Raw genomic sequence first — 22,907 nt, 5'->3', positions numbered from 1 at the left:
CTTTTGGACAACTTGTCTTGATGAATGTGGAAAAGGCGCATGTCTTGGGGACATGGTGGTCTGTGGAGAAAACACAAGTCTAAGGTATCGTGGTCTGCAAGTTGAGGTGAAGACAGCTACCTAGCACAAGGTGATCTTATTGATATGAAGGAGACATCAAATCTTTGGGACCAGTTTGTCTTGATGAACGTGGAAGATGACCAGGGGGTGGTCATCTGTGAATGTGGAGGAGTCGTGTCTCGGGCATTAGAAGAACTGCAATCCTGCTTCATGATGTGACGGTAAAGCAGACAATACTTATTGGGACGTGGTGATCCGTATAGAAATGGTGAAGACAGCTCATCTAAACCCATTGTGATCTGTATGAAGTATGGAGAATGTGGTATATTTTGGGCTCCAGCATTCAATGTCCAGCACAAAACAACTCGACTGGAGGATCTAGATGAGACAGCCAGTGGAGGCTGAACAGAGTGCTACAGTTTCGTATACAAGAAACACATTTACTTTCCTTGTAGGTCTTTTCGTTTTGGGACAACAGCCGCCCATTTTCCTCAAGTTGCAACATCGTTGAAAACAAGACAGTTTCAAGTTTAATAAGTTTGCATTTATTTAAAAATTCATGTACAGTTCTTCTTCTTTACGATGTACATGTAGTGTGAGGATTGACATGAATAAAGATTGTCTTATCTGATATGCCTCTACATATTTACCTCAATTCAAAATGAGCCTTTAATGGGTATTTGGATATGGAGTAAATGGAAAAGGCCCTCGACAAACAGACATGGATGCACAAATACTGACAGAGTCATTAAACTACTTGTACAAAATGGCATACAAAACTTCTTATACAAATATACACTTGGTCCCTGATTACAGAGTAAAAATGGTATTAGTAAATGCTTACAAAATATAAAGTCCATTATAGTTTATGGCATGAATTAAGCAGTCATTTAAAAATAGAAAGATGTCACGAGCTAATAACTTCTTGGGTGTATGAGAATAAATGCAGGATCTGATTTTTTAATGAACACATTTCTTTTTACCAGTTTTTCACATTACATCTATTATTTTCACATATATTAGCAAAAACAGCAGCTTTTCCATGTCACTTTCACCTTCAATCGACTTCATCGTAATTGGACAAGCAGTCAGTGAGACTACAGGAGAACTCCCTCTGTGATATGAGATGAGCATTCTTCAGGATCGTGTTGGCTCTTGTGTGGAACTTGATGGGAACCTGAAGCATGTGAAATATCACAAATAAGAACTCCAAAAGGAGACAATCAGTGACAGAATAACCATAACTTCAGATTGTGAATTCATTTAATCAACATTGTCGCTTTGGTTGATGTCATCACTTCTTAAATGCACATTTTGTGTACAATTGCTTCCAAAGCATTGCTTCAAGATTTTCTTAAAATTTGGAAATGATACCATTGCTCCAAGCTGTTCTGGACGTGACTGATCCTGGGCATGTAAAGACGGTTGTGACACTTTCATGCCAGCTCCTTATTTCATTTTCTGATCCGTCTGGTGCCAGGTGCGCCTCCCAAAACTGCTGAAACTTGTTGATAGATTCTAATGGTCAGATCTCGGAAACCTGAGGAGTCTGAACGATGATAAAGATTTCACTTACCCGTGGCATGCGTCTCTTTGATATCAAACCAGCCATCCCCTCCAGATATGGAATCCTAGGATACGTCTGTCCACCACCTATCCGCATTTCATCCAAAACCTGGGCCAAAGGTGCCTTTGAAGGAGGCAATCCATGTTTACCTGCAGGCATCAACGAATCAACAGTCAACATGGAACATTTCCCACCCACAAGTTCATGAAATTTCGACTGAGGCACAGATTTACTTGATGCTGGAGCAGACGCACTGTTCATACCAGTAAGGCAGTTAGTTTCAGCAGTTTTTATCAACTTGGGATCATCTTGGCCCTGGTTTCTTCCCAATTCTGATTCTTGAAAGTCACATTGATGAGTAACACTCTCTGTGATATCATGCTCCTCATTTTGCTCGCCATTATTTGCTGGTATCCGGGCCTGTATTTTGACATAATGTCTGTAGAACGTTTGAATGATAACTGCAGAGCGTCGCTGTTTTCTGAAATCTTTCCTCGCTTGCCAACCTCGAAAAACTAAAAGAAAAGAAACAAAGGAACTGAACGAAAAGAAAAGAAAAGAACAAAATAGAAGCAACAAAAGCAAATAATTGATGATAATACTGTGTCTACTCAAGTAATTGTGAGCTTGGGCCTTCTAAAATATTATCATATTCAGAAGTGATTCTTAAGCTACATGTATCGTCAAAAAGTTACCTAATTCTTATCATCACTTATAGTTGATAAAGGAAACAATCTCCTATGTAAATTGGTTCCTGTTGATATGAATAGTAAGTGGACCCCAAGCTCAATTAACTGAGTGGACACAGTAATTTCCGTAAAAGGGCAACATTAGAAAAAACTGACAACAATTTTCATTGAAAGTGAAAGAGACGAACACAAAAGAAAGCAGCAACCTGTTATATCATGATACAAAATCCCTGGTATCATTCAGTCATTGATTGATATCATAAGCATTGTCAATGAAAGAACCATTTAAACCCAACATAAATCCTTTAATCATGTTACATCATTGACATTGATACATAAACAAATCTAGGGGATCAGTTTCTCATTTAGCACTGGGTATAGTTGGCTCACCCGTGTAATCCATTGTGATTTCTAAGTGAAACACTAACCACATTAAGACTGACCCACCCGAGAATAGAACTGATTCAGAATCAGTTTTGCCCAAAATGTGATTACCTTACATAATGATAATAATGTGCTAAATGTCAACCAACTCAGGAAGGCATTCAGTTCCAGATCAGAATTTCCAAGGGAGGAGCAAAAAACAAGATTGACGGGAAAAGACTGCTGAATAGTCAGTGCACAAACCAAGGCATCATTTGAATGCACCGCTTGGTGTGAAATGGACGGCTTGGTGTGAAATGGACAGTGGTACTCAACGAGATCAAGTTTGCAGTGAATTAAGCAGAGCTAATTGTACGTAATAAGTTCTTCCACCACTCTTTTAGTAGTACTTTCGCACTCAGAAACAGGATGACGACTGACGTAAGCTACAGTGTGCAAGGACAGTATCCGCCATGTCATCAGGAAAGAAGTCGATTCCCACCACCACCAGGAATACCAGAATTCCAGGAGGCTCTATACTGGAATTCAACTGGCATGTACTGTCGGAATATTTCACCCCCAAGCAGTAACGGTCATCACACAAACTTTTACAACTTTGGACATTATACGCCTCCGTTTGTAAATATGCAAAATAGTCGTGTTCCAAACACAAAGCAGGCGGAAGACATAGCCAAGGAGACAAGATCATCACCAATAGACCTGAGACACACAAGAACTATTTCTAATCATGCACCTCCTTCAGTGCCAGGAACGGCGAGTGTGTCGTGTGCTGTCACCGCCCTTACGGCAACTCCACCCACTACAACTCTGAGCATGCTCACGAGGACTGTTCCAACTTGGTCTGATCGTTACAAAGTTCAACAAGATCCCCCAAAAAACACTCCTCATAGTCAGGGACAACCATATTTTAGCAAGGAATATGACCGAAACTACCCTGGCGATCATCCGCAAAACATTTGGCAGCCGATGTATCCACCAAATCGAATGAGTCCTAATGAAAGAAGACTCTCCCCACCCCTTCTCTGCAGCATCTCCATTCAAAAATCTCCAAACAATGATAAATGTTGTGAAGCATCAAATGGAAGAGTTACTCCCCCTTATAATGGTGATAAAGATTCTAGGCGATCGTCCCTTTCTCCGCTCTTTGGCACTAAGCAGGCGGATATGGCTATCGTGGACTCTGTCATGTACAATATGGCAAGGAATTCAAATCCTGCATACCAAAGTCAAACTGTGGGGAGTTACTCCCATTCTATGGTTTGTAGTTCTGCAACAGCTGGAGCTAAAATGAGCACATCTAATATTGTGTATGGTGGAAAGGCGACTGGACCAGGGACTTATCAAGGAAACTTTATTCAACCACAATACCATGGACAAGCACAGTTTAACACTCGAGTCAGCCCAAAGGAAAATATTGTGAATTCTCGGCACAGTGCTGTTCTTCAGTTGAGCCAGCTCAGTGACACCCAGAGCAGATCACCTCCGATGGCAGGAAACACATCTTTCAATACATCAGACATTTCTATTCCCTCTGATTATGAGAATGTTGAGATCCGATTGCTCTCATCACCGGACAGCTTGCTCGGGAGTTTAAATCAATCAGTGACAGCCAATCAAGTTACGTCAACTAATGAAACAGAGCGTGTGTGTTCACGAAAAAGGCGCCGATCCTCTTCCAGCTCGAGGGACCAATCAAAACCCAAGAATCGACCCTTACCACAACATGCTGTAGACATCATGCTCAAATGGTATGAAAAACACCTTGACGATCCTTATCCATCCCGAGAACAGATTCAAGTGATGGCAGATGCAGGTGAAATCGCATACGTTCAAGTTCGCTCCTGGTTTGCCAACAAAAGAAATCGTAGCAAAAACACTCGCATTACCAATCACCGGAAAATGTTCAAGAACGAATTAAGTAGCATTTGCCGCGATTGGATGAAAGAGGGGTCATGTGACACACCAAATACCAAGAAGGTCGTCGACAGAATCATTGGTCTTATTGCTCAGAATAGCGGCCAAAGAGGGAAAAGCTCTAATGCTAAGTTTCCTGTAACTGTTTAGGACTTGATGATCGAAGGAATCGTTGGCCCTCTACAATGCCAATACCCTCAGTACTGTGAAGTCAATCAGGAGCCGTCACAACCCTGTAGATGGCATCACCACTTCTCTAATGATATACATGTATTCCATCGCGCACCAATACCGGTGCTTGTTCTTTAAAAATGACTGTTCTTGATAGACTTTGCAGTATGGACAGCCAGGGGGAGTCATCACAGCAAACGTTTCTGACTTTAATGAAAAAAAGGGTTATTTTAAAGGTGTTTTTAGGTTACTTTCTACATCAAGTTTAGTTTTATTTCCATGTTATTGTTAGTTTTTGTTTAGTGATTTCTTATTTGCGATCTGACTTTATTGTTTTAAAAGTTGAAATGAAAACACACAATGTTTTTCAAATGTTTGCACCGTCTAAGTTTGTATTCTCTTTATTCATACTTTTGATACTTGAGTCTGTATGTGACATTGATGGACCAACTAGTTCTCAAAAACAAAAAGCAGTTAAGCGGGGTTGGGTTGTTCATGGATTATTACTAAGAGACTCAAGTGTCAGTATGTATGAATGAAAAAAAATCACAACTAATTTTTAAATTATGATTTTAAAGTCACAATGAGCACACGTTTTAGAAGTTTCTTGATATACTGTGTCAACAAGTTTAAGCCAGTTAAAATGCATCTGTTAAACATAAACCTACCAGGGTATTACAGGTAAAATAGGCCTTTAGTACAGGCACCTCTCAGCTGGCTAAAACAAGTCAACATAGTATTATGTATGTGTTTACTGTTATTATCAACCCCTAGATATATCAAAAGGGTTTATTTCAATTTTGAAGAAGAATTTCAAGTTTTCGTCTCAAATGAATATTGCAGTTCAACAGCAGTTTGGCAAATATGCATTATGTTTGAATGGAGACTTCATTCTTACACTTGTTATCATCTTACTTCTGTTATGCACTATGAAAGTTTTGTCCAATATCGTTGATGTTTTGTAATTTATTAGAATTGAAGATTTTTGTATTAAATGGTCATTAAATGTTAATTTCCTCTAGTACACTGTGACTTCTGTATGAAACTACAACAAAGTGTAGTACAGTACTGTAAATCATCCAGGAGTTAGTCAAAACAACTTTCTTGGAGTCTACATCTCACTACAATGCAGATGTTGCCACATAGAAAGTCATGATGGCTCCTCTTAGAGTTGACAGCACCATAGAACCTCACCCCTGGATTCTCGAGCTGACTGTGGGGTAAAGAAAACAACCAAAAACGTTGCAACCATACAAATTAATCCAACGTTTACTTACACGCTTGGATTCTCAGTACGGCATTCAGCAACCTATGTTCTTTGCGCTTCTTGTGGTTTTTCCAAGCACCTTGGATGGTCGAGGCATATTTTCCGAGAGTATCGCTGCGTCTTTTCTCCAGTTCTTCAAGCTGCGGGACAAACGAGGTTACTCATTAATTGAACTAACCATTGACCATAAGCCCCAGTTACATTCATGCAGCGAGAATGAAACAGAACGACTAGGCAGCTCACAACATTAGGTCAGCAATGTCACAGTTTGGCTTGCAGTCGGCATTCTGTTGACCTGGCGGGTCATCACAGGCAATGTTATGTAATCACCTGTTGTGTTTTATGGGGGCGAGGTGAATGCTCTTATACCTACACCCACAGTATGAAAGCAGGGAATTCAGTTCAACCCAACTTGATGAAATTTAAAATGCACTTCTGCCCTGATAAATGGATATAAACTGTACACATGATACTCCACTGCTAATCATACCATCACATGTACCACAAGTGGTAGGTTTAAGATTTTTAAGAGCTGACTGATAACACAGCAAAGTGTTGTGCTTTATATGAATAGTCATCATTGTGTTGATCAGAAAGTTTATCATGAGAGAATCTGCCCCTCGGGCCCTGTTTTACTCTTTGATCCTTAGTTTATGCAGTAAGAAATCTATAAGAGAGAACATCCTACCTGCCCTTGTTTCAAAAACAGCTTGGTCCTACCAAACTGGTCCGTGTAGCGACTCTTTCTCATGAATTCTGAACCAAATACATCCTTCATGATCGTGGCACAGCACTTTCTCGAGTGGTCGTCATAGGACAGGCCTGAAATGAAGAATATTGATGTGAATAAAATGCTTTCTTCATACGTCACAATGAAAGCATCAGTTATTTCAACGACTAATTGTACCTGCTCTTCTTCTCAACCTCTTCTTAGGAGTCGCATTTTTCTTTGGTGTCGTCCTCATGGAAAGCTGCTTCTGATAGAGAACATCGAGGGGGTTGCTCAGCTGTTCATTCTCCTTGTTGTCATCACTGTGATCTGACAGAAATGTTTGTGGGCTTTCCTTACTTGACCCCGAGTTGTGGCGCAATATGATACCATAGCGTTGGAGGAATTCGGGGTAAGGAAACCTATAGAAACAAGAAGAAAAGTTTATATGCAAGGGACTCTCATTCCTCAGCTGGTCAAAATAAGAAATAAATTCAAACCCCAAATTTAGGGTCTTCGAGGCTGATTCACCCTAAAAATGGTGGTGTCACTTTTCATCATTTGCTGCAACTGTGATTACATAAACGCGGTCAACACTCACCTGGCTGGGTATCCCTGTTTACAGATGTGCACTGTCTCCATAACACCACATGCCTCCAGCTGTTTCCTCACATACATGTTATCAAACACACCCGGTTGACTCTCTGTGTTTGGCTTGATGCAGCGGATGTAGTGAGGATTGGTCCCTTTCAACAGGGACATGAGGCTATCAAGGGACCCCTAAAATGGTCAAAGTCAATGGGTCATAGTCCCAAAAAGGTATCGAAAAACCATCAAGATAGTTGGCAGTATCCGATTTGATACATGTATAGGAGACCGTGGAAATTCTTTAGGGTTCAAAAGTTCACAATTGCCAAATGGTTTCTATAAAAATCATTCATGCAATAATCATTGCATCTTTTCTTTTTCTACCTACCTTGAATTTAGAAAGGACGGTTTTCCTTTTTTTGCCAACTGTATCGACCTCAAAGTTCTCAAACATAGTCTGAATGAATGTTGATTCACTTCTTTGGAGGAGAGAGATGAATTCCAGTGGTACGTTGTCCTACAAGATGAAATCGTACATAATAAAACTTCTACGATAAAAAGTACAGCTGCCAGCTACGATAAAAAGTTTTATTGATATGAACTTCTGAGCTAAGTATCTTTCACAAGAGCACATAAGTTATCAACATCATTACCTTATTTTTGTCCACTAGATCTTCTATACCATACTGTACACATCCTGCGTAGTGCTTCACAATGAACCCAGGTGTTCTCATGAAGTCTCTTGGCCGAGACCAATGACGGCTTTCCCTTAATGAAGAATCTAACCGATCACACAGGGCAAAGTCATCAGATTGCCGGTTCAGGGAGCACTCCTGGAAATTAAATATTAAACAGGTAAAATCAAATCCCAGGGAACCAGCACTGCCAAATACGGTGTCTCCTGTACCTGTAGTACTAATGCAATGCACTCCATGCACTACTAGGACTGTCTTGTGAATGGTTTAGCCTGTCTGGTGTTTCAAGTTGGTGACACTGGGTCCACTTTTGCACGGATACTGGACACAGGAAGCCCCTTCGGCAACAAAACACTTACAGGTCTCATTCTGTTATTTCGTTGACAAAAAGGTTATCTTGACAGTCCATCATTACTTTCAGGATGACAAACTTTCATAAAGCAACTATGGTACATGTGACTGACATAATATAAAAAGGATATCCATGCCTTTGTCATTATAAGCACAACTGATTACCTCATTCAAGAGAGCAAATACACTCGGGTTTGACTCTAACAGATCAAGGCAGGCAGAATTATCAACAAAGTTTGTATAATTCCACGAAATGGCTTCTTTCTGATATTCTTCCTGCAAATCCCGCAGAAAATGTCCAACAAAGTGTTGCTGAAGTTTCTCATTGGCATAATTGATACAGAGCTGTTCCAAGCTGTTGTGGTTGAAGCTTTCAAAGCCGTAGATGTCAAGGATTCCTGAAGAAGCAGACGATCTTTAACACAACAATGAATACAGCAAGGACATTCAATACAATACAATACAACAAACATCTGACTTCCAGCTGTTATGGTTGAAGCTTGAAGCTCATTCCAGACCAACACCTATTTGACCCTACCTCCCAATTCAAGGCAATGGATTTTCTAAAATGCAGAGTTGGGGAAAATACTGTACATTGTCCAATTAGAAGTGTTAAACTCTGTGTTATCAATGTAGTAAAAAGAAGTGTACAATTTCCAGGCCCAACATTGCCCCAGGTAACGGACACGAGCAAAGAAGACAACCCTTTTTGAACAGTCAAAATACATACCAATGGTTTTAGAGAACGTCTTTGCCTGGATTGTCCCATTTATGTAATCAACCAGCCACTCAAAGAGCCTTGAGTAAAGCAGCCTAGCAAGGCAGTCTCGTCGATTTTGACATTCTTTAAGGGTGCATGGCTTGTAAAATATACTCTTTCTTCTGGCATGGGATGCAGATATCTGTCTGTGGGTGATGGACTTTTCTAACTTGGATTGGTCAAGGCTAAGCATTTGGCAAGCAGTCGTGAGGCAGCCATTATCTTCTGAAAAGTGATATTATGCACATGAATTAGAGATTCTAAAAGCAAGCTATGGGTATAGAAATACACTGATAAGGGCTGATGCAGGTAAATGCAAACTGAGAAAGGGTTAATTCTTACCTGAACAAGTCTTGTTGATATCACAGGTGTCATCTTCTTCGTCAACATCAAACGTTGTGTTTCCAAGATGGAGGAGAGCTGCCAGCAGCTGAAAGAGTATTTATTCCAAATCAATAGCCCTTCAGGGAATGAGGAACCAGATATTTGATAAATCCCTGTAGATGGCGCAAGAAGTGGTGAACCTTTTCAAAGTCCATGCAAACATTGTAACAATAACATCAGCTAATGAAGTTGTTGTCTCTCTCTAATTTCAAATAACACCACAAAACATAGACATTTTGCAGCAATCAGTTCACAGAACCAGCACAATGACTTCTGTCAGCTTCAATGATAACTGATAACCATGAAGTTTGCTATATCTTAATTGCTGGTGCCTCATCGTACCTGAAAAATATTATGGCGTGCTTCACCGTCTAGACTGATGTCTTTTAATGCATCATTTAGTACAAGCCAGAGTTCTTGATCCAAATCGTTATTCCTCCATCCATTCTTCAAGTAAGCAAAATCTTTGGATGTGGATGACCCCAAGTTCAGCCCAGCTCTTTCTTCAGCAGTAGCACCCTGCAGCATCTGAAAGTCAGCACAAAACTTTCCAAAACTAGCACTGAAAAAAACACCTGATTTTTGCTACAGGATCTGAACTGTTAACAAGGACACAATGGGGCCAGCCTTGAAGCACATCCCAGCATGACATGCAAGACCCATATTAATCGAGGGAGACTTAGGTACCTACATGCACCTACATGTACCTACATGCATGAAGAGGAGAAGGGCAACTCCAGTGGAGAGAAAATGTTTCCAGCACAGTCACTTACAGTCCCATTTCAACTATTGGTGGCACAACGACAGATTAAATGTTAGTCTACCGATTATGAGGTACAAGCATGAAACTTTAATTTTAATTAAAGTTTTAAAAAGACATTTGACGGAAGAAGGTTGAAAACAACACTATCTTACCTGGTAAAAGACATGAAAGTTGCTTTCCCTACATGACTGGTGAACAATTCTAGTCTTTTCCAATAAGTAGGTTTGTATATTGGCACCAAGGATTTCACTATTCCTGCAAGGAAATAAAGTGTATAATCATCTGTAAATCACAAGTGGCTCACTCCTATCGAGATTATAAAATGGCACTCGCAAAAAAGGGTGAAAAAGGAAAATTGTGTCCTAAAGAATCTTGTAAAAGCAAAATACTGCACTTCTACTAATAGATATACCAGGTGGAGTCCCATTGCAAGAGGGTCGGGGGTCAGTGTTGAAGAAAGCTTACCCCTGCAATTGTAACTGTATGTATTTGCCAAACCTTGAACTGTTGGCATTCCGCACTGTCATAGCATTACCTGCAAAAAAATTAATGCATTAGCCTGAATATCAACCAGGCAATTAGAACCCTTACGCTAGGAGTGATCGGGCAGGGCAGAATCAATCTTAACAGGGGTCTCAGAAAGTGACAGCAACGACAATAAGAGCAGCCACTTGAACAAGTGTACAATGCAGCAATGGCTCTTCCTAAAACAAGTAGGCTGTGCACATAAATTTTAAAAGCAGAACATACCTTTTGGAATTGATACCTTAGCAATTACAGCTTTTTGTTTAACTTACCAAAAGCTTCCAAAATTGGGTTGGAATCTAATATTCCCTGCTCAATTTTATTACACTTGGGTACTTCATTGTCCTTGCTCCGGGATACTCTTGTGAGGTACCTCAGCAGATGTTTTGCCGAGACAGTCTGTGGTGATAGAGAATGACAATAATAATTGCAGTTCACCAGAATCAAACAGCTATTAGGAGTTGGATGTTACAAGGTGTCAGAGTTTGCAGGACGTTTGACATAATTGCTGTGAAAGACAATCCAGTTTGAACACCTAATAATGTATCCAACATCTGGATCACCAATGTGACATCATTAATGTCATGATCTGAAGTCAAGTTATAAAAGCCCTTAGCCTTACCTTTCTTGAATGTCTGGGCAAACAAAAGTAACTACATTTTATCAGACAGAAAAATCCTCAAAAGGAAAAATAAATCTGTACCCACTTTGCCAGCACCACTTTCTCCACTGACTATGATACTCTGGTTGGCATTGCTGTAGTCACCCTGGCAGCATTTAAGTGCTTCATCTGCTGTACAATACACATGAGGAAACGATCCCTAAAATTGCAAACAGATATGTAATGTATGTAAAGCAATATAGATATCACTCTAAATATATATCTCAGCAGTCCATTTCAATGTAGTCACAGACTTCAGAGGTATTTTAGAAAAATGGCCTGTATTTTAGCTCCGCCCTACCTAAAGTTTGGTATCAATTTCTTAAACTCAAAACTCATCAGTACAATACATTTATCTTGATCAAAGTCCACAAAAATTCTCATTTAAACAGAGGAATAGAGATTCTCGAGCTTGATTTTGACAAAATAATATTACGTGATACTGACTGACATTCTCCACTAACTGTCAAACATACACCGATTTATTTTATTAATTACCTCAATTACTTCTGAACATGTTTGTCGAGAATAAAGATCAGGAACATCCTTAAATGGGTTGATAGCAACAAGTGTCGACCCAGCCCAGGTGTAGTACTTGGCCTGTCGATATCTACTGCACAGACACTGCACAACTGTAATATAGACAAAATTACTTGTAATATGATATTTTAAATTGTTTAAAAGGTCTGATTACATTACAGCAGGAAACCTAAGCAGTTTCCCGTGCTTCACAGGCTTCGTGGTCAGTTACAATTGCAGCAGCAATAAGTTACAATTGGTTCCAGCACTGTTTGCCGGCAGTTCCTGCTGTAATGGAATTAAAGGAAGGCTGTACATATGTAGCAATGAACGTGATCTGTTACCAACTGTATAATTCAACTGGTGTTCTTGCCTCCTTTAGACAAGAAGTCAAAGAGACCTTCAACACTGTCAGTTTACATTTACCCTGAAATAAATTCATGCGTTTTCTATTCTACTCTACTCTTAAGTGTTTTGCATACCTGCATCTTCATTGATTGGACTCAGCGAGATAAGATTGCACACATCTGAAGTCATCACTGGGCTTTGGCCTTCTTTTGTCGAGTCTGCATCAAACATGATTTTACCATCATCTTTCTCAACTCAAGACCGACAAGAGATCTGAACTCTGAAAAACATAAATGAGCTGATTTTTTCAATGTTTTTTTTTCAAATGATGGATGCCTATGTTATGACTGATGTCTAGACGCCAAAATAATTCCCAGATCTCATTCATGATATGACTGCAAGAGAAGATAGACTTGCCCAGGATACACTCTTGATTGATGATAAAGAATGAAAGACAAGTGACCTGCCAAAGATCACACACCTGATGACCACAAATTTTGGGTTTGTCTAAAATGCTAATTTCAGGGAATTCCCTGGCTCTGCGAACTTACAAAACACAAATTTTGCCAAAATGTACTAAAAAAGCGTACAAATGTATCAAATTAAAACTATTGGATCAAATTTTGCGGATAAAACTATAGATTTTGATTTGTAATTCGGTTGTCCCGCAGTGTATGTTGGTTGCAATTTAGACACACCCTACTGAGGTGAAGGTCGTATCCAATGTACACGGTTTTCATGGTTTTGTGGAGCTTCTCAAAAGCCATTGATTAAATTCGTCCTTTTTAGTCGGCTTTTGGTGAATTTATGACAAATATCTAGAGACAGAATCGTTCAGCCAGATCTATAGATTATACAGCAGAAATGAAAATAAGTGAACCCCCTCAGATTGCGCAGGTATTGCTTTGCTTAGGCTCCCCCCTTCTCTCAATTTCTGGCTCTACTACACAGTCACAACCAATAAGTGAATAACCATCAAATGCACTGCACACTATCATCACATGACCATCACACATGCATCCATGCACAGTGTCAGTGTGTGAGATCATTTTGCACTGCTGCATCTAGCCTTCAAGGATGCACAGTACACTACATTTATCAGTGTTTATGGTGAAGTAGTGTCAGTCATTGAGACAACGAAGCCTAACAACTTGACCTTTTTTAAACATTTCCTGCTGTCAGCAAATTGCACGTTCAGTTATCAGTCAGTAAAAATAACATGATAACACATAACTAAGCCTAGGCCTAGAGATTTAGAAGCCATAACCATGATGATAACCTCTAGAATTCTTTGTTAGACCTGAAAATAACATGACAACCTCTAGGAATTGTGTCGTCCACAAGATGTATAATTTGATTACTATAAAACACGTATCTAACACTGTACTGTCTTCCTGAAAGAAAGGAATATTCTATACTAACCGCACAGCTATTTCAACAGAAGACAACTGGCAATCATTGAATCATAAATCTGCCATTGGCTTTTTAGCAGTCTAAACATGTTGTATAGCTTACCTTGTTAACTTAGTTTTAACCAGCAGTCACAATGAAAAACATAACAGTTTGAACAGTCAGAATTTCTTTTTTAAAAGATATTTGATTTACTTGTCAAGTTCTTGATATTTACCATTGTAACTTGATTTTGAAAGTCAGAATTTGGAGTCTTGAAAGTGATATGCATTTCAAAATCATTTTGTCATGTGGGTTGGCACTCCATTATACTTGGTTTGGATATCCACTGTATTGTCTAATCTTATGTACCTTTATACATTCAGCCTCAAGACCACAAGGCAAAAATCTGTCTTTGGTAAGTTCCAGACACACAGCAATTTTATTTATTGTTGTCAAAGTTCTGTTACCGAAATTGCTTTTAAAGGTCTGTATTTTAACTCAAGCCGTTTGATCATTGGCTGGACAACCCCTGGCTGTTATGTGTTGTGGTTGGCTGAAGACAAAGTCACCACTAATTAATCCCAAATTTTGTTTAACCATAGCTGGCAGTCTACATGCTCACAAAAGTGAACACAGAATTAGGAGAATGAGACAAGCAAAAGGCGGAAAGAAAGCTGTCATTGTCAAAGACGTTTCTCATTAGTTCCAGTAATGTTGCAGTATTGAAATATGACCAGCATGCCCATAGATGTAGCATGACCCTTTCTTAAATCTTTTTCCCATTTTTTTCAGGGCTGATCTAACAGTTAGTGATCTTGATGAACTTGAAGAATCATGGATTTCTCCCGAAAGAGTGAAGCAGTAAGTATGAACATGAATGCAATCACTAACATTGTCAATGGTAATGGATGGTAGAGAGTTTCAGAAGGCTCTTTCTACCCTAAAATGTTTACTGCTGTGTAACTGTGCAATTACCAGTATATACCTTCTGCTTGCTGAGGATGTTCATAATTCTAGCCTCGTTCCAATATTAAATGTTGAATTAGTACAATCTGTTTTTCCTTCAGGGCTCTGAGTCGAATTTTCAACCTTGAAAACGGTGATGATCTCAAGACTGGTATATTGCTTGACCTTTATTTCTACACTCTCCAGTTCGCAAAGGAAAACAAGTTCTCAAAGGAGCAGACGTCAGCTTTATTTTCCATGGTGAAACAAACCCATGAGATATGTGTTGGTAAGGAATTTCTCCTGCATTTGTAAAACTTGATAATTATGCAACTGTTTGACAACCATTCTTCACTGTAAATTTTTGCAATTATACAGTATTTGTGAAATCTGCGAAAATAAAATGCCCATGAAGATTGGGTGGTTTACAGTACCTCGAGATTATCCTTGATCTGTTCCATTTTTGGGACAATAGCTTCTCATTGTCAGGAGTTATTTGTGGCTTATGGGTTCAGATGGAAGTTCAGACCTAGGTTCTTCTATTCTTGTAAAGGACACTGAATGTCCTTTATAACTTATCTAATTGCAGAAACCCCATTTGAAAATGTCATGCAGTGTTTCCAGCATTTTAGAGAGCAAGTTTTATGCCATGCAGTCAAGGTAAGGAAATGCCATCTTCATGGAGTTTGGCTTGAGAAAATCCAAGAAAATATATGAATGACCAGAAACAAAATTCAGTAATTTTAGACCTGACTTTTGAGGGGAAATCTTGGGGGAAATGCTCGACAATATCACGATATAATGTTTTGCATTTGATAATTTAAGTGTTCAGTGATGGTTTCTAATGAAGAGGTCCTTTGTCTGGGTTTCCACACCAAAACAAATCTTGAAAATCTTACTTTCAGAGACCACCTTACAGTATTGACCTGTTTGGCCCAGAGGAAGTGAGAAAGATTACGGAATACGTCATCAACACATATTTCCGTCATTACAAAATGTACAAGTATGCCTTTACACCATTAGTGCGGCTGGACTTGACCATGAATTATACTGGAATGCCTCCAACACCACCACAATCGATAGGTAAATGGAATGAAGAATATATTGTAGTTGCTATGGATTTATTCGGCGACAAACCCTCAGGGCTGTCGGGGAGACAGGACTGAACGGCTTTAATAACACTTGTCTGCAATAAAACTCATTTATTCAGATGGTAGGCTGGTATCAAACGAACTAATAATATTCTGTTAAAATTAATCTCTGGGACCCCAGCAGTGTGAATGTCTTACATGAAGATTGAGCTGTACCCGTTTTCAAGAAGATTACTAAAAACAGCTTGTTTCCTTGGAGATTTTTCTAGAGATATCGCCCTAATTTGTCTCATTTTTTTTATTAACTTGTCTCTCTCCTTTCACTTCAGCTGGTGACGAAGGGGACCAGGCTCTAGGTGAAGGTGAAGATGGCAAGACGGAGGGTGGAGAGGATGGAGTCAGGGAACAGGAAGGGGAGAAACAGCCAGAGGAAGGTGTGTTACACTTGTTGTTTTTCAGATTTTTTTATAGAAAGATAACTACACTTGGGGGGGGGGGGGGGGGGTAGTATCCTTTGTGTAAAGGTGGCACCATATATGCAGCTTGCTAGCTCGGAATATAATTCAGGGATCCAACCACAATATTTTTGATTTAAATTAGTGGTATCTTCTTAACCAACCATGCTAATACAAACACTCTCGTTTTTCTAGAAGAGTCTCCTGCTGCCAAGGAACTGCGTGCCATGATCAAGACCCATCTGGAGGAAGAAGTCAAGAAGTTACGGCTATCCATGGATGAACAGTTGAAAGAGTCTGAGGAGGTCATCAACAAGAAGTTGGCTGCAGTTGAGGGAACAAAGACACCAGCTGGGAAAGGTGGAAGGAATTCAGGGAAGGGAAAGAAGAAATAGAGGAAGAACTTTTTTAGTGTTAAGGATTGAATATGATCGGTGTTATAAAAATGGGGGGGGGGGGCAACATACAGTGGGTATGAACGAGGCAAGTTTTTTAAAACTCTCAGTGTTCTGTTAAACCTGAAATATTAAAAAAGCTAAAAAGTTGGGTTATCTGCTCATTCTTACTTGGCGGTAGACTTAATGTGATGTTTGCTGCCCAGTGCCCAATGGTTAAAAAAGTACCAAAAAATTTAGAAGTCCAGCATTTCTGCAGTGCTTTTCCAAGTCAACCCTGCTCAAAGCACTTCCGGCAACCAACTGTTTATTTATAGAATATGAAGCTTCAATTCCGTCCGTCTGTAAATAATGTATCAATTTGTATATATATTCATGGTAAATATATCTTATGTTCATGGTAATCATGCATTTGTCTTTATTACGTATGCAGAGTTCTTTACTGGTGCTACAGGAACATATCTAGCCCTTGACTACACAGTGATTACCAGGAAAGAAATCACAGTGATTAAGAGGAAAATCACAGGCAGTAAATTCAGTTAACACCAATGATTATTTTCAGGAGCATTTTATTCAATCACTTATTCTCCATACAACTCAAAGACACTCCCTAACAAAGTATGCACAGCAAGACTTCCCAGCAGAGTAATATATACTGCAGTTGAGTTGTTCTTGCTGTATGAATTGAGAGTCATCACAGGTGCTACAACTGTCAAAAGTCCTAAAACTGAACTTCATAACTTTCTCAGTCCAAATATCCTATCCTTTTTGAGAATGTACGACCACACCACTCTGACCATACTATCGCACTGTCCTTTACATGAAAAATTATTTCATTCCCTCTCATATTCACTATAAAACTCATTCCCATGCTTTAGTCCTTTTGTTAAATTCAAAGAAGTCTGTCATTTTTAGATTGCGATCACCCATATGCTTGAGTTCTCTTGCGGTCATTATTGCCTCCCTGTTGGCCTCCCTCTTAGCCACATGGACTTGAGCTACTGTCTCTTGAACCTAGAATTAGAGAGAAAAATAAAATGTCTGCATATAATCAGTTACCTCTGTCTTTTACACAGACCACTTTACAGAAAGGAGCAGTATTAGGCATTATTTTAGGGCTGGCACTGTTGTACTTTCAGAGTCCCTGTGTAGATAATGGCTCTAGACCATGACTGCATCAGGAAAATAGATATCAGACAGGATTATATTAGTGCGGAACAAACATTAAACTGCTTGATGTGGTTGATTGAGTAGATCATATTCTGGTTACATAATCTGTTAGTTTTCATACATGAAAGATGTTGTACTTGTATAGTATACTTCGAAACACTGTATCATGACTGAAGATTTATGTTTGTTAGGAAGCAGTACATACATTTGTTAGATAAGGTCGACTAAGCAGATCCAAGTTCCTTTTTTCTCGCACGATTGCCTCCACTGCTTCCACTTTCATTCTGTTTGTGACTGGCTTATACAGTTGGTATTTGCTGAAAAGAGAAAACAGGTGAAATGCATGACGGGTCAGCGCCATAATAGCCACAGCCACAGCCATAATAGCCACAGCCACAGCCACAGAATTTGGCAAAAAATACACGGACTTGGAAGTGACTTGGTCATTGGCGATTTCAAAATCTGAAAATGGCTGTGGCTATTATGGCGCTGACCCGTCATGCATTTCACATGGAACACAGTGTCACTGTGGCTTCTTAAGTTCTTTAAGTTTACGGCACTTTCGAAGTAGGCTGCCTTTATAGAATTTTTATGGCTCTGATTCGTCTTCTTCGAAAAGGCTTTGTGTCCACTGCCTGACTGTGTCAGTGTATTATTATGTCCACAGTGCTGTCTGACTGTGTGTATTATTATGTAGGCCTAGGCCTACACCATGACCGTGACTGTGTCACTGACACTCACACTGTCGACTGTGTGTGTGTACTACTACTACTGTAGTGTATTGGTCCATCCATGTGGGCGTCGTGTTTACAGTATTCTAACAATATCTATGCACCGATCGAACACATCGGCAAGAAGGATAGAAAGGGGAACTAACCCAGCATATAATAAACCAGGGATTCGTTTTACTTTGGCCCAAACGGGCGCTTTTCCGAGACGAACAACCGACAACTGCATGTCTAGTAACGAAAGTGATTTGTTAATACTACCCGATGAAACCTATGACAAAACAACACAAGCTGAACATTGAGCATGATTTCTAATCAAAAAGATATTGTATAAATATTTTATAGTTTTGAGTTGGGTAAATTAATACATTGAGTATGTTTTCGTGCATGTTCCATCGGGTAAAATTAGAGGCTGTCTAACAACTCGGCTAATATTCAAAATGGCTGCCATGACAAGACCGAATGTTTTTTGCCTCATAAAATTGCTCTCAAAATCAACTTTACATCGAGCATCGTTGACATTTACAGGTGAATATAGTTGCTTTCTAGTAAGCTCTTTGAAACACATTAATGTCAAGGACAATATATTGTATACTTTTTCGGTAAAACCCCATTCTTCGTCGATGTCCTTCGTTCACTTTTTTTCTTGCCATTTTTTGTAAACCCGTTTGACGAGTTCCACTTGGGCCGTGAAGTGGCCGTAAAGACCATAACCAGCAAGAAGGTTGTGATAACAGCATGCTGAAGAAGCACAGATTTTAACAGATTTAAAAAGGTACCATTCCTCTCCATCTAGCTGTAAGGTATATGAAGCAGTTTAACAATGGTCACAGTGATAGATGGAAGTCTCGAACTGCCCGAGAGCTTTACAAGAGGAGGCTTGAAGCTGGACCGGATAAGGAAAGGCACAGATCTGAGTGGCTAAACTGGTAAGTACTCTTTTTGACAAGAAAAGGCACAATCTGGCTAAACTGGGCAGTTTTCCGCCGTGCCCAGATATGTGAGAAGACCTACTTACTGAGTTGCCAATAACTAAGTAATGTTAGTTGCTGAACTAATGTTATCAGCAGGATCAGGTTAAGAATGGGGACCACTCACCAGCAATCTAAAAATCTATCTGTGGTTCAAATCCCAGTCATGAAAACTTGATTTTTCTGTATTTATTCTATATATATTACTATTTTCCAGGAATTACAATGCAGAAATTTTTGCTTTTGGGCAACGGCTAGGGGAAGAATTTGATGAAGATCTTTTGAGAAGGGCGTTTACACATAAGTCATATATTGAGAAAGAACAAGAAAAGCGAGCTGCACTTGGAATGACAGATGATATCGTACCTCTAAATCTCGAGGATAATGAACAGTTAGCACATGAAGGTTAGCATCTTCTGTTTCTATGGCCACTATACAGTAAACTACCAAATTTTTGCATTTCTTCATTTTTGGTGAAAATTTATGAAAAATAATTTTTTCCTCCACTTCTATGATTTGTGGATTACGAAATTTCTTTGGGTTTTTGATAAGTTGTGAAACTAAATCGCCTATGAAAATGAAATGCAGTTTAGTGTAATTGGTTTCTATTACTAGAGTTGATCAGAACTTAACCCTGCTAAACCTTGATTTACAACTGCAAAGACCTCGCTAAATGGGTGAGTCTATGTTATCAGTTGATTCTTAATCTTAAGTACACCATTTGATTCCAGGCGGGGCAACAAGCAGTGCATACATCAAAGGATTCTTAAGGTATTCCTATCCAAGATTACCAGAGGAAGGCATTTGGTAAGATTCTCTTCCTTATTTCCACAAATTTTCAATCCTTCTGAAATATTTATTTTTTATTGTCCAAATTGCCATCTTATTATGTAATACAAAATAGAACTTCTCTATTAAGGACACCCTCAAGACTAATGAGTTGAGACCAAAACTAGTGTCCTTAATAGAGAGGTGTTCACTAAAAGTGGTTCGACTGTATTTGTCATTTCAGTGCTATTCATGATCACTTGATTTCTGATGAAAAGTTGGCGAAAATCAGCAGAAAGATCGGAACAAATGATTTGATTCTTTGTGAGGAGATGAAACCTACACCTGCCACACTCGGCAAGACCATGAAAGCAGTTATTGGTGCTTTAGCCCAATCACAGGTTGGTTTTGTTGTGTCGCCATTGATTTCATTGGCAATGATGATTGCCATTGTTTAGACAGATATACAGATACTGTATATACCAAGCCTGACCAATGATGTGAAACGAACGGTGTACCCATTAGAAATTGTCAGGACTTGATATAAGCCTCAAAATCAAAGTGGAAATTCTTGTAAATTTTGTTTTTTCTAGGGTCTTGAAAGAACACAACTCTTTATAAAAGATTTTGTGCTGACTCAGCTGATCGGCCGAGACATCAATGCTCTGTGGAATGTTGTGAACCCAGTTGGCCTGCTAGCAAAATACTTGGAAAATATGAACAGAGGGCCACCAGAACCAAGGTGAGTTTCGGGGCACTTGTCCTTGGAGGGTATTTGTTGGCAGGGATATGTCTCCAGAGAAAGTAGCCATTGTTTGTAGCATGCTTCATGTCTTAGATGGTCTCAAAAATTCCAATTCAAAATGATCTAAAATCAACTGATAGCTTATGCTATCAACTTTACAACAAAGCTGATCGTTTATGTGACAATGGGGCTAGGCAATTGTCCATCTTGTGATTTTGTGTTTCAGGTTGATATTCCAGTCCGGATCAGAGACAGTGATGGGAGTTTATATGGTTGGCATCTACAGTGACAGAATGCTCCTTGGACAATGTGAGTTGATAAAGACCCAGACTGACATTGCTACGTTTTAGAAAAGATTTGTCCGTCTGCACTACCGATAGTCGGACGCGCTGATTTTACCTCTGACCTCCGAAGAATCATGGCCAGTTAAAGACTGATACATAGACCCATCTTCACAATGCTTTCAGAAAACACTCTTACTTGGTCATGCAGTAATACTTACTTAAATGTTTGAAAAGTGCTCAGTTTTGGTCTGTCTTCATTGTCCCTGTTGTCTAGTAAGGTCTACTTGATTTGTAGTTTCTTGTAGTTCTGGAGGATATGCTGTGGTGGTAATTCAGACACTCCAATCTCCCTGCAATGTCTTTTCATTGCTTTCCTTTTTCACTTTCAGCCCCAGGTGAATCAGTTAGCATCGCAGAGGAAGAAGCTGCAAGGGATGCCCTCAAGAAAATATTTGGGACGGAAGACTTCCGGAAACCGATGGACTTTGATACCAGACAGCCAATTCCACTGACATTAGATAAACAGAATCCATCTTTAATGCAAAGCTAAAATTAATTTTATGTGTTTTGTATAAAAGTGCCTGCCATGAAAAGAAACTGAAAGATCATGTGACCTTTTTCTAATCCATGTTGAGATGAAACATTGAATATTGAATTGGTTGGATACGTATGTGTACAGGTTTTGATCAGTCAATAAATCGATGATTGATTTGTAAGTCAAGTTCTTTTTATCCTTTTAACCTAAGAAAGTCGAATGCATACATGCATACTCATCCCCCTTGTCCCCCAGGAGATTTGGTATCATAGATGACCAACAGTCTAATAGACAGCCTCTATACATGTCGAGACCTATTTAGCTTAAACACTCTCAGAAAGCCAGCTACTTCTCAATATTCATCCCCCTCCTTCTTCCTCAGGATAACTGGTTTCTCAGATGACCATCAATTTGATTGACTGCCTCAATCTAATGACGTATTTAGCCTAAAACACTCGGAAGACGGGCTACTTCTCAATATGAAATGGGTGATTAATTGGATGTAAGTCTGGACTGGAATCTGCTCTTCTGATATAGAGTGCAGAAGAGTTGAGGAAGTCCATCCAGGCCTCTTTCCTCTCTGCAGACAATGATGAATCAACAAGGAGACATTTTTATCCAATGGTATGAGCGAATGAGAAAGTCTCTATCAATCATATGGCATGTTAATCCCCATTTATGACCCTGTCGCAGCAAAACGAGGTGCATGTTGTACAGATGAGCCCAAATGTCACCAGGAGATTATGGAAGAAATTGATGTCCTCAGATTTTACAAAAGGCTGACAGCAGTGAAACGAACACTCAAGTCCATCTCAACCTGCTAAGCTCCGAGAGACTTGGGTCTCGTTTTGCTGAGACTGGTCACATTTGGAACTTTGCTGAGACTTGCGAGACCACCACAGATTACACCCTACCCCCTGTGCATTGTGGTGCAGGACCTTTTACTTGCCCTGGCCCAGACTCCAGTACAGAGGACAAGGGCTTATAGTCCCATCTGACAAACTCTCAAATGTATATATGTTGGGTTGTGAAGAGCCAGGAATTTTATTTCCTCAAATACCAACTGGTACATC

The 22,907-nt window shown here is 39.5% G+C and overlaps 4 protein-coding genes across 6 annotated transcripts; 2 read left to right on the top strand and 2 right to left on the bottom strand.

The window, feature by feature from the left end:
* Positions 1 to 582: 582 nt before the first annotated feature.
* On the bottom strand, positions 583 to 12,666 carry LOC135482463 (unconventional myosin-XIX-like). Of its 2 annotated transcripts, none has more exons than XM_064762477.1 (18): positions 12,490 to 12,666; positions 11,987 to 12,120; positions 11,535 to 11,648; positions 11,100 to 11,226; positions 10,768 to 10,837; positions 10,455 to 10,557; positions 9,882 to 10,067; positions 9,498 to 9,585; positions 9,126 to 9,380; positions 8,561 to 8,793; positions 8,003 to 8,182; positions 7,738 to 7,866; positions 7,363 to 7,541; positions 6,960 to 7,183; positions 6,741 to 6,874; positions 6,063 to 6,192; positions 1,637 to 1,776; positions 583 to 1,237 (listed from the first exon to the last, which is right to left on the bottom strand). In XM_064762477.1, the coding sequence occupies exons 1-18, from the start codon at positions 12,584 to 12,586 to the stop codon at positions 1,118 to 1,120; spliced, it is 2,643 nt and encodes an 880-aa protein (XP_064618547.1). In that variant the 5' UTR covers positions 12,587 to 12,666; the 3' UTR covers positions 583 to 1,117. The 2 variants fall into 2 exon arrangements, with proteins under 2 accessions (XP_064618547.1, XP_064618545.1); XM_064762475.1 differs by having other exon boundaries at positions 1,637 to 2,142; positions 12,490 to 12,665.
* Positions 12,667 to 13,076: 410 nt separating this feature from the next.
* On the top strand, positions 13,077 to 16,696 carry LOC135482461 (cilia- and flagella-associated protein 119-like). Of its 2 annotated transcripts, none has more exons than XM_064762473.1 (8): positions 13,077 to 13,227; positions 14,127 to 14,162; positions 14,540 to 14,608; positions 14,815 to 14,981; positions 15,282 to 15,352; positions 15,598 to 15,775; positions 16,113 to 16,217; positions 16,434 to 16,696. In XM_064762473.1, exons 1-8 carry the CDS (start codon positions 13,220 to 13,222, stop codon positions 16,631 to 16,633), a joined length of 834 nt encoding a protein of 277 aa, XP_064618543.1. In that variant the 5' UTR covers positions 13,077 to 13,219; the 3' UTR covers positions 16,634 to 16,696. The 2 variants fall into 2 exon arrangements, with proteins under 2 accessions (XP_064618543.1, XP_064618542.1); XM_064762472.1 differs by having other exon boundaries at positions 13,077 to 13,252; positions 14,131 to 14,162.
* A 482-nt stretch (positions 16,697 to 17,178) lies between these two features.
* Positions 17,179 to 18,774, bottom strand: LOC135482462 (uncharacterized). Its single transcript, XM_064762474.1, has 3 exons — positions 18,681 to 18,774; positions 18,009 to 18,120; positions 17,179 to 17,647 (listed from the first exon to the last, which is right to left on the bottom strand). Exons 1-3 carry the CDS (start codon positions 18,758 to 18,760, stop codon positions 17,495 to 17,497), a joined length of 345 nt encoding a protein of 114 aa, XP_064618544.1. The 5' UTR covers positions 18,761 to 18,774; the 3' UTR covers positions 17,179 to 17,494.
* LOC135482459 (large ribosomal subunit protein mL44-like) lies at positions 18,247 to 22,009 on the top strand. Its single transcript, XM_064762470.1, has 8 exons — positions 18,247 to 19,059; positions 19,328 to 19,460; positions 19,720 to 19,907; positions 20,234 to 20,309; positions 20,515 to 20,671; positions 20,864 to 21,012; positions 21,242 to 21,324; positions 21,689 to 22,009. The coding sequence occupies exons 1-8, from the start codon at positions 18,972 to 18,974 to the stop codon at positions 21,847 to 21,849; spliced, it is 1,035 nt and encodes a 344-aa protein (XP_064618540.1). The 5' UTR covers positions 18,247 to 18,971; the 3' UTR covers positions 21,850 to 22,009.
* The last annotated feature ends 898 nt before the right edge of the window (positions 22,010 to 22,907 follow it).

The sequence above is a fragment of the Lineus longissimus genome, chromosome 2 (assembly GCF_910592395.1).
Source record: "Lineus longissimus chromosome 2, tnLinLong1.2, whole genome shotgun sequence".
NCBI classification, from domain to species: domain Eukaryota; kingdom Metazoa; phylum Nemertea; class Pilidiophora; order Heteronemertea; family Lineidae; genus Lineus; species Lineus longissimus.
Note: the sequence above shows the minus strand (reverse complement) of the source record. Positions and strands in the feature narration are given on the sequence as shown.